The sequence below is a fragment of the Ursus maritimus genome, unplaced genomic scaffold, assembly GCF_017311325.1.
Source record: "Ursus maritimus isolate PB19 unplaced genomic scaffold, ASM1731132v1 scaffold_3, whole genome shotgun sequence".
Classification (NCBI taxonomy): domain Eukaryota; kingdom Metazoa; phylum Chordata; class Mammalia; order Carnivora; family Ursidae; genus Ursus; species Ursus maritimus.
In genome coordinates, this window is record NW_024425563.1 from 55,032,018 (window position 1) to 55,047,807 (window position 15,790).

Below are 15,790 nucleotides of genomic sequence, written 5' to 3' on the forward strand. Positions count from 1 at the left end.
GTAAGAGGACAGTTAATCTTTAAATCTAGTCATTTTCATAGGCAAATCTGGCATATATCCGAGTTCACTACCAGTTTATAGTAAGAAATAACAACTACTTAGCACTTAACAGTTTGTGGAGTTTCTCAGAAAATTAACTCAAGAAATGACACCTATTTGGAAACAACCACACTGTGTATATCAAAAAAATGTTGCAATAATAGCACATATACATCATGCAGCTGCTCACATCAACATGGACTGTGTCCCTACTATGTGCACAGCCCAGAGTCAGGTCGTAAGTGCTATGCTACTAGTATCAGTGATGGTTCATCCATCATGGTGTTTGTGCTCCAGCATTAACATTTTTCTACTATCACCCAAATGAATACTGGCCTCTTTACATGATTTATTTAAGTAAGTAAAAGAGTGTAGCCAATTTAGGATTACCTCACATTTATTTAGCAGCCCGGTTTCTTGCAGTCGTGACCAGATGCTCTGTATTCGTCCAGCGTGCTCAGGGTGGGTGGTGGAATTGCCACAAACGCACTGGTGTTTCAGCATCAGAGGGTCGTAGGCAATTCCTTCAAGACAAAGAAAACATAGTGCAAGACTGAGTAATGATACAGGTAATGACACAAGTTAGATGAAATATGACTATTCCAAAAAAGATATTCTTTTAAAAAAAATTTACAAATAGAGAAATAATACATATATGCAAATTCCTAGCACATAAGAACTATTTAGTCCTGCGTATTTGGATATAAATGCAAAAAAGGTTAACCCATGGATTAATCAGTACTCAAACCCTAGCTTAGTAAATCTGTAATGATGAAGATGGTAATATTTTAAGGAACTTAAGGTTTTTTTAAAATACTGTAATTTTACCAGTATCTTATGAAGTATGTTTAGACAGATAATTCAATTCAGTAAAGGTCTAAATTTTATCAATGAAGCCACAAAATGAGCTGACTCTTTAAATCATGAATTAATTTCATGAGTAATTCTAGCTTCACTTTAGATCAGGCCTTGTAATAAACTAGAAAACTTTCCAACTGCTTGCCTATTTTGCTTAGCAAGTCCTTCAGAGTTGTGCAGAGTTTCCTCCCTGCTTATTGTGCTTTTCTCAGAATTTATGCCAATCTGTAAGCAATATGCATACTGTAGATCTTATGATACTGTGGGATATTTGAAGTGATTCTTTAGAAAAAAATGAAAAAGTAAAAAAAAAAAAGTGAATAAATTAATTGCACTACCTTCAGTAGAGATTCCATAGATACTTAATGAATAAAATCTGCTTTTAAATTATCATGAGTTAACATATTTCATATTTTAGTTAGACGCTATGATGAGAAAGATTTTTAAAACTATGATGAAACAAACTTATGGATACATAAAATAGGGGTCTTTAAAGCAATAAATTAGATGATAATTATAACTCTGGTTAATTTTGAAAAGATTTCCACCCTTAATCCAATTCCTTGGGGGGAAAACATGTTACTTACAAAACTGCCTAACATAAGAAATCATTTAACCAATCAAATATTCCAACAAATTACCATAGAAATACATTATCTGGGGCCATGGAATGAGGGCAGAAGAATTCAATACCAAAATTAAAGAGCAAAAATAAGTATCTATTCAAGAACAGATAAAGACCAGTAATTTGTATTGAAAAGTAAGTTTAATTAATGCATTTTATTCTTTGACTTACAATCTCATGTTAGAGGAATGCTACTCAAGAGGGGAAAATATTTCTCTCTCAGTGTACTAAAATCATGCAGAATAATGACGTATATATTTTGAAACCATGTGGTAAAAATTATGTTTAAGAAAAAATGTTACTTTGCTGGTCCAAGTAATATCCAATCATAACACTCAAATGCCTTCAAAATACATCCCTATGCCTGACTCACCTTTTCATCCTTAGGGCTGATCCCTCTTTCTAAGCAGTATACTTGCACACTTGTCTATTCAATTGCCATCCAAAATCTCCATTTGGATGTCTCAGGTTTTTATAAAGTGAGAATGTCTCAGATCTGAGTTCATGATCTTAAGTCATACACAGTGTCCCTCATTTAAATAAAGGACATCATGACCCACCATTGCTCAAGCAAGAAACCTTAGCATCTTCTGGACACTCCCTCCCCAAAGAACCAACAAATAGAGTTTGTTTTCCCTTCAAAATACAACTTGAATCACTCAATTATCTCTAGCCAAAACCACACACAATCCAAGGGACTATTATCTCTAATCCGATCTAAAATAAAGCCCTGTAACTGGCTACCTGACTTTTACTCTATTCCGTTTGCCACACCACAGCTACCTTTGCTTAAATCCTTTGGCGACTTCACTAATGAGATTAAAATTTCTCAAGGCATAGACAGGCCCCTCCCCATTTCTTCAGCTTCATCTCATGTACCTCTTCCCTTGATCTCTCTTTCTCCCACAAAGGCCTACCTTCCATTCTTCAAAACAATCAAAATCATCATACATGCTGTTCCATCTATGCCCCAAATTCTTCCTTCCTGCCCCCCATAACTCTAGCCCTCATTTGGCTAATTCCTATTCATTCTTCAAGGCTAAATGAAGGTCTCTAAACTAGGTCTCCTACTTTATGTTCCCATAGCATCCCCTAGGTCTTTAGAGCATTTATTACAACTACATAATTGTTGTATAATCTTGTTAATCGTATACTTTCTTCACTATCTGTTGAGATCTATGAAAGCAAAGACTAGAGTTATATTAGTTACCTCTGAATTCTTAAGTGTCTATACACATGCTTGGAATATAGTAGGTCCTCAAAAGTATTTTTAATGAATGAATGAAAAACATAAATAAATGGACAAATGTAAGAACTAGGGCAGTTATCTCCATTATAGTCTTGCCTGATGAACTTAACTGGTGGATCTCCTTGGAATCCTGAAGTTTTTGTAGCCTCACTTCTTCAGTATTCTTTTATTTTACATGCCTTACCTTCCTACTGGCAAATGCCTCTACAACAGGTATTTAACTTACTCAGCTTTGTACTTCTGCAAGGCATTTTGCACAAAAAGATGAAAAAATATTTTTAAATGAAGTCAAAAGAAAGACACTGAGTCAACACGAGTCTTTATGCTCATAATTGTGGCATTTTTAATATAAGAATGTGTGCCATTAATTTTTGGAAAATTTTGACCCACAATTACCGAAATAAGAAAAGTTTTAATTTCCAAAAACAGGTAAATTTTAAGCAATTTGGAAAATTTAGCTGTCCTGGGGAAAAAAAAAAAAGACACATTGAAAGGCAGAAGGGAAAGCAGGCAGACATAAGAAGTAACATTCAAAATATAAAGATATATAAGACATGTCTTTATAATTCAGATGTATCAAATATGTAAGTTGCTATTACATAAAAGTAACTGTTTAATATATTTTCTTCCACTCTTCCTTCCTCCCTCCCTCTGTTTTTTCATCATGGTAAGTGTACTCTTTAATCCCCATCACCTATTTTGCCCATTTCCCCTCCCACCTCCCTTCTGGTAACCTTCAGTTTGTTCACTATAGTTAAGTCTGTTTCTTGGTTTGTCCTTTTTTTTTTTTTCTTTGCTTGTTTTGTTTCTTAAATTCCACATATGAATGAGATCATAGTATTTGTCTTTCTCTGACTTATTTCACTTGGCATTATACTCTCTAGCTCCATCCACTTTGTTGCAAATAGCAAGACTTCATTCTTTTTATGCTGAATAATATTCCATGGTATACACATACCACATACCACATCTTCTTTATCCTTTCATCTATTAATGGACACTTGGGCTGTGTCCATAGTTTGGGTATTGTAAATAGTGCTGCAATAAATAGGGGTGCATATATCCCTTTGAATTACTGTTTTTTTGGGGGGGGGATAAATATCCAGTTGTGTGATTACTAGATCATAGGGTAGTTCTCTATTTTTAATTTTTTAAGGAAACTCCATACTGTTTTTCACAGTGGCTACACCAGTTTGCATTCCCACCAACAGTGCAAGAGGGTGCCTTTTGCTCCACATCCTCACCAACACTATTTTCTTTTTTTGTTTTGTTTTAGCCGTTCTGACAGGTGTGAGGTCATATCTCATTGTAGTTTTGATTTGCATTTCCCTGATGATTAGTTATGTTGAGCATCTTCTCATGTGTCTGTTGACCATCTGTGTGTCTGCTTTGTTAAAATGTCTGATTATGTCTTCTGCCCATTTTTAAATTGAATTGTTTGTTTTGGGTGTTCAGTTGTATCAATTCTTTCTATATCTTGGATACTAACCCTTTATTGGATATGTCATTTGCAAATATTTTCTTCCATTTAGCAGGCTGCCTTTTAGTTTTGTTAATTGTTTCCTTTGCTGTGCAGAAGCTTTTTATTTTGATGTAGTCCCAATAGTTTCTTTGTGCTTTTATATTTCTCTTGCTTCAGGAGACATATCCAGAAAAAAGTTGCTATGGCTAATGTCAGAGAAATTACCGTCTGTGCTATCTTCAAGGATCCTTATGGTTTCAGGTCTCACATTTAGGTCTTGAATCCATTTTCAGTTTATTTTTGTGTATGGTGAAAGAAAGTTGTCCAGTTTCTTTCTTTTGCACACAGCTGTCCAGTTTTCCCAGCATCATTTGTTGAAGAGACTTTTTCCCACTATATATTCAGTGTTCCTTTGTCAGACATTAATTGACCATATAATTTGAGGTTTATTCCTAGGTCCATTTTTATGCCTATACCATACTGTCTGAATTGCTACCACTTTGTAATATACTTGAAATCTGGTATTGTGATACCTCCAGTTTCATTTATCTTTTTCAAGATTGCTTTGGATATTTGAGGTCTTTTGTGGTTCCATACAAATCTTAGGGTTGTTTGTTCTAGTTCTGTGAAAAATGCTATTGTTGTTTTCACAGGGACTGCATTAAATCTGTAGATTGCTTTGGGAAGTATAGACCTTTTATTTGCTCTTCCAATTCATAAGCATGGAATGTCTTGTCCATTTCCATTGTCTTGAGTATCTTTCATCAGTGTTTTATAGTTTTCAGAGTACAAGTCTTTCACCTCTTTAGTTTATTCCTAGATATTTTATTGGCTTTGGTGGAATTGTAAATAAGACTATTTTCTTAATCTTCTGCTGCTTCATTATTAGTGTACAGGAATGCAACAGAGTTCTGTACATTGATTATATACCCTGCAACTTTACAGTTCTAGTAAATTTCTGGTGGAGTCTTCAAATTTTCTATTTATAGTATCATGTCACCTTCAAATAGAGTTTTACTTCTTCCTTACAAATTTGGATGCCTTTTATTTCTTTATGTTATTTATCTGCTGTGGCTAGTACTTCCAGTACTATGTTGAATAAGAGTGGTGAGAGTGGACATTCTTGTCTTGTTCCCGACTTAGGGGAAAACCTCTCAGTTTTTCACCACTGAGTATGATGTTGGCTGTGAGAGTTTTTGTTTTTAGTTTTTTTTCTATTTTATTTATTTGAGACTCAGCGAGAGAGAGCACGAGCGGTAGAAAGGGGCAGAGGAAGAAGCAGACTTCCCACTGAGTAGGGAGCCCAATGCAGGGTTCAATCCCAGGATGCTGGGATCATGACCTAAGCTGAAGGTTAGATGCTTAACTGACTGAGCAACCCAGGCACTCCAGCTGTTTTTCACATAAAGCCTTTATTATGTTGACATATAATAGACCTGTTTGGCAGACCTACTTGGCAGAGGGTTTTTATCATGAATGGATATTGTCAAACGCCTTTGATATACTGAAATAATTATATGGTTTCCCCTTTCTCTTACGGATGTGATGTATCACATTGTTTTGAGAATACTGAACCACCCTTGCATCCTGGGATTAAATTCCACTTGATCATAGTAAATGATATTTTTTAAATGTATTGTTGGGTTCAGTTTGCTAATATTTTGTTGAGGATTTCTGCATCTACATTCATGAGAGATACCGGCCTTTAGTTCTCTTTTTTTGTTGTGTCTACCTGGTTTTGGTATCAGGGTGATATTGGCCTCATAGAATTAATTTGGAAGTCTTCCTTCCTATTCAATTTTTTTGGAATACTTTGAGAAGAATAGGTATTAACTCTTCTTTAGAAGTTTGTTAGAGGAGTGCCTGGGTGGCTCAGTTGGTCACACGTCTGCCTTCAGCTCTGGTCTTGATCCCAGGGTCCTGCTGAGCAGGGAGCCTGCTTCTCCCTCTCCCCCTCCTCCCCATTCCTGCTGTCAAATAAATAAAATCTTTTAATAATAAATGAATGAATGAATGAATGAATGAATGAATGAATGAATATTTGGTAGACTTTTCCTGTGAAGCAGTCTGGTGCTGGACTTTTGTTTGTTGGGAGTTTTTAATTAATGATTCAATCTCCTTGCTGGTAACTGGTCTGTTCAAATTTTCTATTCCTGCTTCAGTTTTGGTAGGTTATATATTTCTAAGAATTTACCCATTTGTTCAAGGTTGTCTAATTTGTTGGCATAGAGTTTTTCAAAATATTCCCTTACAATTGTTTGTATTTCTGTGCTGTTGGTTGTTATTTCTTTTTTCATTTGTGATTTTGTTTGAGTCCTTTCTCTCTTTCTCTTTTTTTTTTATGAGTCTGGTTAGAGGTTTATCAATTTCGTTATCTTTTCAAAGAACCAGCTCCTGGTTTCATTGATCTGTTTTATTGTGCATTTTAGATTCTATATCATTTATTTCTGCTCTAATCTCTATTATTTCCTTCCCTCTGCTGGTTCTGGATTTTGTTTGTTGTTCCTTTTTTTGCTCCTTTAGGTTAGGTTGTTTATTTAAAATTTTTCTTGTGTCTCAAAGTAGGCCTGTATTGCTATAAACTTCCCTTTTAGAATTGCTTTTGCTGCATCCCAAAGGTTTTGGAATGTTATGTTTTCGTTTTCATTTGCTTCCATGCAATTTTTTCTTCCTCGATTTCTTGGTTGATCCATTCATTGTTCAGTACCATGTTATTTAATCCCTGTGTAATTGCAGTCTTTCCAGATTTTTTCTTGTGGTTGATTTCTAATTTCATAGCATTGTGGTCAGGGAAGATACATGGTATGACTTTGATCTTTTTTAATTTTTTGAGGCTTCTTTTGCGGCCTAATATGTGATCTTTTCTGGAGAATGTTCCATGTGCACCTGAAAAGAATGTGTTTTCTGCTGTTTTAGGATGGAATGTTCTGAATATGTCTGCAAAATCCATCTGGTCCAGCATGACATTCAAAGCCACTGTTTCCTTGTTGATTTTCTGTTTGGATGATCTGTCCATCTATGTAAGTGGGGTGTTAAAGCCCCTTACTATTATAGTGTTACTATTGATTATTTCCTGTATGTTTGTTTTATGTATTTGGGTACTCTCATGTTGGGTGCACAAATATTTACAATTGTTATATCCCCTTGTTGGATTTTTCACATATTTTCTTTTTTTTTTTTTTAAGATTTTATTTATTTATTTGACAGAGAGACAGCCAGTGAGAGAGGGAACACAAGCAGGGGGAGTGGGAGAGGAAGAAGCAGGCTCTCAACAGAGTAGCCTGATGTGGGGCTCGATCCCAGAACGCCAGGATCACGCCCTGAGCCGAAGGCAGACGCTTAACGACTGAGCCACCCAGGTGCCCCAGATTTTTCACATATTTTCAACTACAATTTCTTACCACATAAAAGATATATTAATGATAACAGACACAAAAAATACAGCATCTCTCTCATTGTGAAAACATGGTTTTTTAATAAGACTAGAGATTTTCATCAAGTTGGTTAATTTTTTTTCACTATTTCATCTCTTGACATATCTAACTTTAGCTCCATAGTATTGTTCCTCTTTTAACAACACTTTCTCCATAAACCACTGCAAAAAATATCATAAAACAGGTTATGGTAGCTGGAAGTTATTGCCAAGTATCTGGAGATTATAATACAAAATCTAGGAGCTCTTGGACAGACAACTGAATTTAAGGGAAAATAAATAAAGTCTGGAACTCTAAACCTCCACTTACTCATCTTAATGACATAGCAATGAGGTGTTAACAAGTAGTGTACAAGGTGAGACTTTAACCTCATCCTTCATCTCCATTCTTTTCCTCTCTTTTTTTCAGAAACAAAGACTTATAGGGTGAGAAATAAGCCTGCCCTTCTCTTTGGGACTCACATGGAATTCTACTTTTCTTTGACCCTTTCTGCCCTACTGGTTACCATTTGCAACATAAGCCAATGGATCAATCTCTCTCTCGATCAATGGGACAAGAGTTAAAATTAGAATTTGGGAAAATACACAAAGGAGTCTTATCATAAAGTCTTTACCTGTATTTTAAACCTAGAAAGTAAACCCTAGAAGTTTACTTTCCATCAAAAAAAATTTTGCTACATTTTCTAGATATGCTTGGACTCTGTACTTTCTCTGGCTTTCAGCTTTATTAAATAAGTATTTGAAGCACCTACTATTTATCTTTCCCTTTTCTTAATCATTACATGTAATTAGGTTATTATCTAGCCACAGACACCATTCTTGTCTTCAGGTTTATACCCAGTCTCATATCACACTGTTAGGTTGAGTCTACTTCGGTCTAGGGGTTAAGCTGAGTCTAGAATCTTTAACCCTAGAACTCCTAATCCTGATTCCTAGTTCTTAACACTCAACTTCATATTGCTTTTCTGGGAAATGCCTGACGTTTTACACCTTCTCAAGGTATCTGCTCAACAACGTTTATTAAATATCTCGCAGGGCCAAAGGACAGAAATTTAGCATGATACATATAGATAGCATGATATCTTTCCTGAAAGATGTAAACGTAATAAACAGTCACTGAATGTTCATTATGATTCGGGTGCCAGCAATTTTTGTTTCTTTTTTTTAAGAAAGAGCACACTTAATTGGGGAGAAAACATTTCATGTGACCAACAAATGAAGGCACCCCAGTGGGCATCCTGCACATCACACTCAAAAAGGAACACAGGCGTGGTCTACTAGAGATAGAGCCTCTCAGGGGTGACTCCTTGTTTTTTATAAAGAACATTTTCTTTAGATTTTTTAAAGTCTTCATTTATTACTTTCATTCTATGTTCTCTCAAGGCCATCAGACCAGTTTCTATAGAGATTGCCTTGATGTTAACACCAGACAGGTCACCTTTAGCCATGATCAAGTCATCCAGGGTTACATCATCAGCCAGTGTCATCCTACTTGTGTGGATCTGAAAGATACACTTCAAAGTCTTTTCATTGGGCAGGAGGAACTCGATCTTTCTGTCAATGCAGACTGGTGTGATAAGTGCTGGATCCAAAGTTTCTATTTGGTTTGTGGCCATGATAACTTTCATGTCACCCCTTGAATCACATCCATACAACTGGTTCAACAGTTCCAACACTCTTAGTTGAATTCCTCTCTCATCATTGGAATTTGAGTCATACCTTTTTGTTCCAATGGCATCAATTTCATCAATAAACATGATGGATGGTGCATGTTCTTCAGCAACTGGAAACAATTCCCTAATGGGTACCTAGGTATCACCTAGGTACTCCTGAGTAAGTTCAGAGCCAACCACTTTCAAGAAAGTGGCTGAGGTTTGGTTTGCTACTGCTTTGGCTAATAAGGTTTTACTTGTGCCAGGTGGATCATAGAAAATGACCCCCTTTGGGGGATTTATACCCATCTCTTCATAATATTCAGGATGACTGAGAGGAAGCTCCACAGTTTCCTGAATTTCCTGGATTTCGTTGACCAATCCCCCAATATCAGCATAGGTTTCCTGAGGGGCCTTTCTACCTTCATCACTGTGATCAAAGGATCCCTGTCAAACTGTGAGGACCCCAATGATGGCATGTTCCTAGTGGTTGAGTATGACTGTGGTACACTTAAATTAATAGTGTAATTATTAATTGTGAAACTTGATCTTTCCAGCAAACAAATGAAATATCCAAAAGTGAATGTTTAAAATTTGTTAAACTATGTCTCTAAGTAGATAAAAAGAATTTTTTTTAAGATTTTATTTATTTATTTGACACAGAGACAGCCAGTGAGAGAGACAGCCAGTGAGAGAGAGACAAGCAGGCGGAGTGGGAGAGGAAGAAGCAGGCTCCCAGTGGAGGAACCTGATGTGGAGCTCGATCCCAGAACATCGGGATCACGCCCTGAGCCTAAGGCAGACGCTTAATGACTGAGCCACCCAGGCGCCCCGATAAAAAGAATTTCTAAGACACATAATTTTTTATGTAAATCTTATCACAGTATCAGACAGCTAACAAGGAAATGGACAGAAGGCATCCCACCTTAGGCCTTCCAACTAATACTATATGAGATAGTCTGTTGAAACCTAGGAATTGGACTAGTATTGCCATTCAACAACATAGCCAAAGAGGAGATTCAACCAGCATGTAAGTTGGAAAAAAGTGAAGTCAAACAGAATTCACTACATTTGCTGGCAAATATCCGGAAAGATTTCTCTACGTTCAAGAATGAGTGAGCAAAAACAAAAAAACAAACAAACAAACAAAAACAAACACAAACAAGCAAAACTCAGGGACTATGAGAATGTGATACAGAAACTGTGAAGGGAACATCATTCCTATTAGTTAGATCATTGAATATGATTTACTATAGGAACCAAAATAAAATAAGTGTGTGTCCAAGTATGTGTGAAGGTAATAGAATGACAGTGTGAGGCATAAAAAAGCCAAAAAAAAATATATACATAAATATGTATGTTATTTATATATACTTATAAATATATATGCTATGATATATGTTATGATATTTAATATATGTGATCAAGTTCAATTAATCGCCTAAATAAACAAGATAGCTATTTTTACCATCTTCAGTGAGATTTAGATGGGCAATTTTTCAAAAACTTTTTCAGAAGAAATTTTAAGCATATATATTGAAGATGGTAATTTCAAAGCTGATTATCTTCCCAAAAGAAATTAATCTCTCCATTCTGATAGAGGTGGTAAAAGAAGTTGCTCTGAGAGGTCTTAAAATACACACACACACATGCAAACACACAGACACACAATTACACACACACACATATACTGACAAATACACACATGCACACAAATATGAAAACAAACATACATATAACTTTTCTTTATTCTGTTAAAGAGAGCCACATAGGAAGAGGAAAACATACTGAAAATAAATCCATATTTTACTTATGGTTACCTCTGAGTGATAGAATAATGGGTGATTCTCCTATAAAGTTTCCTAGATTTATCAAATTGCCTTCAATAAACATGTATTATTTTTCTCTGGTTAATAAAAATATGCTACCCCAAAATTTCACTTTATCAATGATTTTGTGTAATTTTAGGTAATTCATGTCTTTTTACTTTCATTTCATTGAGTTGTTCATTTGTTTGTTGATTTACTCATTTATTACACAGTAAATATATACACTAAGCACTTCCCAGGGGCTAGCCATGTACCTAAGTACTGGGGATAGAGAAAACAGAAAAACATGGTCTCTTTCCTCATGGAAAGCCCACTGGAACACAATGCCTGAAATAAATAATTACAACATTTGAGGAAAAATCCAGTTTGTTATGAGGGATCAGAATAGATTTAATTTGGACTTAGCTGACCAAGCAAGGCTTCCCAAAGAAAATAACATATAAACAAAAACATGAAGGATTAATTGGAGTTAGCCTGACTGGAGAAAACATCTTCCATAGGAAGGAAGGAAGAAAGGGAGGAAGGAAAGGAGGAAGGGAGGCAGGCCAGTGTTGCTATTCTCATACTGAAATTTTCAAATGCATTTCACTTTCCATCATGCCGTTTTACCCACTAAACATCAATTTAAAAATTCTTTTAACTAAATTATTTTTAATGGCTTCCACAATGTTGGTTTAGTTTGAGTACTATGATCCTATTCACACTAGACACTGACTAAAAAGATAGTATTACAAAGAAAGAATTTCTCACAGATTATGTAGAACAGCCTAGCGCTGGAAGATAGAAGATCTTAAATTGTACTGGGTGATAGGAAAGATAAAGCCAATCAAATTCATTTGCCTTTTTTGTTTGTTTGTTTCAGTGAATCCCATTTGATATAACTATGTTATATACTGTCAATGCCCTGTTCTGAGTCATGGCCAAGCCTCATCTCTGTTAGGAAGAGTTGAGCAGAAAAGATGGTTATGGTAAAGAAAACAAAATACGCTGCCCTTTCCTTAATCACCAGAAGTCACATAACAATATGCCTTGGCTTTAAACAGAACAAAAACTCCACCTCTTAAATTGAATATCATAAAAAATAAGTATTATTACTCATTACAGTATAACATAAAATCGCTTTAAAAGAATATGTGGCAACCTGGCTGCACAATACAGTCTTCATTGTCACTAGCAGCATCATGATCATATGCTCTTCGTTACCAGGCATTCTGTAGGGCCACCAGGTAGTGGCTACATATTAGCCCATTTCTTGGTCCATTCAAGTCCTCACAGGAAACAGACTGAAGACTTCATCTTTCAACAACTGACTGAATTCAGAAAACATTTTCCCCTGGGAACACTGATTTGTTCTTTTCAAAAAGGGGGTGCTGTGGCTGCTCTATCTGGCTGCTGAGAATCCACATGGAATGTGCGAGTTTGAAAAGGTGTGCCTTGAAAAGTATGTGAGTTAACTACTAAATAACTTTTTAAGTTATGGCAAAAAGTACAGCTCTTACAGGACAAGTGTAAGCAAATCACCTTTACAATGTATTTGTTTTCTCCTCCTCACTTTTTAATGGAACAACTATTGAGTGGGTGAGATCGTATAACTTTCTTTGAGAAAAAAACCTAAATATTTCCAAGGAACATACCTGACTGTCACTTTTGATTTTTTAAAAGGACCTACAATAAATAGATGTTAAAAAATCAAAAGAAAGGAATTTAATGCTTAAAGATACTTCTTTTCAAACATACTACAAATGAAAGTCTTAATAGTTCACCTCTGAAATCAAGACATTAGAAACCCTAAAATCCTGTGCATTTTTTTTAAAGAGAGAGAACAATCACACATATGTGCATGAGCAGGGGAGGGGGCAGAGGGAGAGGGAGAGAGAGAATCTTAAGCAGATTCCATGAGCCTGAGGGGGAACTCGATCTCATAACCCTGAGATCATGACCAGAGCAGATATCAAGAGTCAGACAAATACACACACTTAACCAATGAGCCACCCAAGGGCCCCTAAAATCCTGTTTTTTAAAAAATATGTTTATTTAATCACTAGGCAAGAAATGTGCCCTATGAAGTGCATTATGTATGAAAATAATCTCAACTTCATTTCCCTACTTGTGTTTGGAATACAAACTCTGACAAATACTAGGATGCTGACATTATAAGAAAGAAACTAACAATTTGAAATGACCCAGTATTTGGTCTGAATGATTAGGTTGTTTGTCATGCTTATGTTAGTAGGGTTATAGTCTACTCTTTCACCTGGATTCTTCTAAGCCCTACCAACCCTGTCCATCTGGCAACACTGTTTTCCTAAACCTGTAGTATCATTCTAATATTCAAGGAATTTGCCTTATTCATATTGAAGGAACATCTAAAAGCAGAGGAAACCAAAGCACGTCAGGAAAGGGTCATCCCTCTTAACCAAGAAAAGAAACTCAACCAATAGGATCTCAATAGTAGACAGCAACATACATGGAACAGCATCATGAAACTTTTATAATTAAGTTCACTTTAAAATTAAGGAAATAATTTTGAGTGAGTGGAATTGCCATTATGACAGGATGATTATTGTTCTGTGTTCTCTGAAAGCTTATGGCTAAATAAAAAAAACTTTCAGGAAAAGGAACTTAGTAGAATGTAATTCTTGAACGCTACTGATCTGAATAGCTACCAAAAGTATTCCTCTACATCACATATCTGGTTTTGAGCAAACACTCTCTGAAGACGAAGGAGAGAACCAGGCATGGCTGATCCAAGCAGCTTCTGCTGACACTGGGCTGCAGTCCTGGGCTGTCTGGGATACCAGGGCAGGTCTGCTATGCTCTGAGAAATAGAGGGATCCAAGGCAGTGGCTAATGTGGTGCAAGAAATATATGCAAATATACCCAGCCTGTAACTCCTAGGATGGAACGCTGGCTTGTGGTGTAACACCTTATAAAAAAGTAGTTCCTTTGCATACTTATTTAAGTGTCTGTCAAAGTTAAATAACTTGGCTATTCCGTTCATTGATTTTTAAATAAGATGATATCAGGCTTGGGAATGTGATTTTAGAAAAAGTGTTTTAACTTTTCCAAGCACAAAGGGTTGCATGAGGTCACCAAAGCCACAAAAACAAATTCTGAATCCTGAAAATTGATTCAAAAATAAATCAGATAACCTGTGAGAGCCTTTGAGAGAAGGTGCACATGAATACTCCCTTTGCTGCATCCAAGTTATGAGCCCCTTAGGCTATAATATCTTTCATCTGATCAGCCCCAAGTTTGAGAGCATGGATATCTTCTGGACCCCATTCTAGTGAAGACAGAAAGGAGTATTTATCCACATGGATATTTACAGCACAGTTCCTTTGGAGAGTGAATAGCACCCCTTTTTTGTGTATGTTCCAGATTCGACCTTCCTCTGGCCTTGGAATTATCTGGTTTGTTTTCCTCTGTAGCCAGGTTCTAAAATATCAAACACAGCTGTAGGCAAAGGAAGAGGTTGGTCAAATAGCCCACCCAAAGGTGCCATAATAAATAGAAATGGAACTAATGTATTCAGCATTAAACAAGGTTTGACTTGGCGCCACTGTCTCCCAGGAGTCATCTGTACAGCAGGTCAGAAGAAAACAATGAAACAAACAAAACAAGGTGAAAAACAAACTGGGAGAGAGGCACTGTTTAGAATCAAATGAAGCTGAACATCATAAATTTCCTAGTGGCCACGACTACTAGGAGGAACAGACTGAAGAACACTGCTAAAGAATGTTGTAGGGATTTTGTTTCCAAAAGGGACCTATGCACCTGTTGATGTGTTTTCCAGGCCCTTGAATGATAACAATTTATGAGGCTATTAATACTAAGCCCAAGATTTATCAGATGTGCTGTTTGTCTTGTGGCCAATATAACCTCATAAAATTTGGGTTGCATTGGGTTAAAATAGAGCGTTCTGCTATTGGAGTTATTCAGAGCATTTAAATCGCTTAATCCTACAAGAACGGTGCATTTAGCCTGCCTATTAGGGAAAGTCTTTAGGGATTCCTACCAGTTGCAGAGCCAGGCTGGAGGGGGCAGTCCATTGCTGGATGAGGTAAAATGGAGGCAGCAGGGGAGGAATGCGTCCTGGAGACAAGACGATGTTTCTCTAATCCATCCATGCCAACCACAGCCAGCTGAGTTTGGTGCACTGAGAGCACACGTGTGTGCTGGGGCTCCAGGAAGGGCTGCTGCCAAGAAAAGAGCACAGTAGAAAGAAACATGAGACAAGCATTGAGGGAGACACTGAGAACGACGTGTAAACAAATTAAGTTCATCAGGTCAGAGACATAATAAACGGTGTGAAGGAAAAAGAAAAAAAAAATAGAGAAAGAGAGAGAAAAAACAAGATCTAGTCAATAAATTCATTCAACAGATGTTTTCACACTGACTGCCAGGGCCTGTCTGCCTGGCTAAGGAGGAGGTGATGGCAGGAGGGCTGTCAATTTGAACTGATTCAAAGAAACAGACCTTTAACCTCAAGAGGAACATCGACTTAGATTCATTTCCTATCTTGATAACAACGTCTGGAATATAGCTCTGGAATTTTTGCAACACAAAGTAGGAGAACAATTCAGCTGCTTTCAAATTGCCAATAAGCCTCAATACCGAAAATTCTATCTTGAATTTATTCC

At 36.4% G+C, this 15,790-nt stretch overlaps 1 protein-coding gene and 1 pseudogene across 1 annotated transcript in view; both read right to left on the reverse strand.

Annotated features, from left to right (window-relative positions):
- HDAC9 (histone deacetylase 9) overlaps positions 1-15,790 on the reverse strand; it is a 684,034-nt gene that overhangs the window by 279,332 nt on the left and 388,912 nt on the right. The window contains exons 13-14 of the mRNA XM_040644215.1: positions 15,166-15,346; positions 430-563 (exon numbers count right to left, since the gene is read on the reverse strand). Coding sequence (XP_040500149.1) covers positions 430-563; positions 15,166-15,346 — 315 coding nt within the window. The remainder of the gene's footprint in view (positions 1-429; positions 564-15,165; positions 15,347-15,790) is intronic.
- On the reverse strand, positions 8,750-11,743 carry LOC103659016 (annotated as a pseudogene).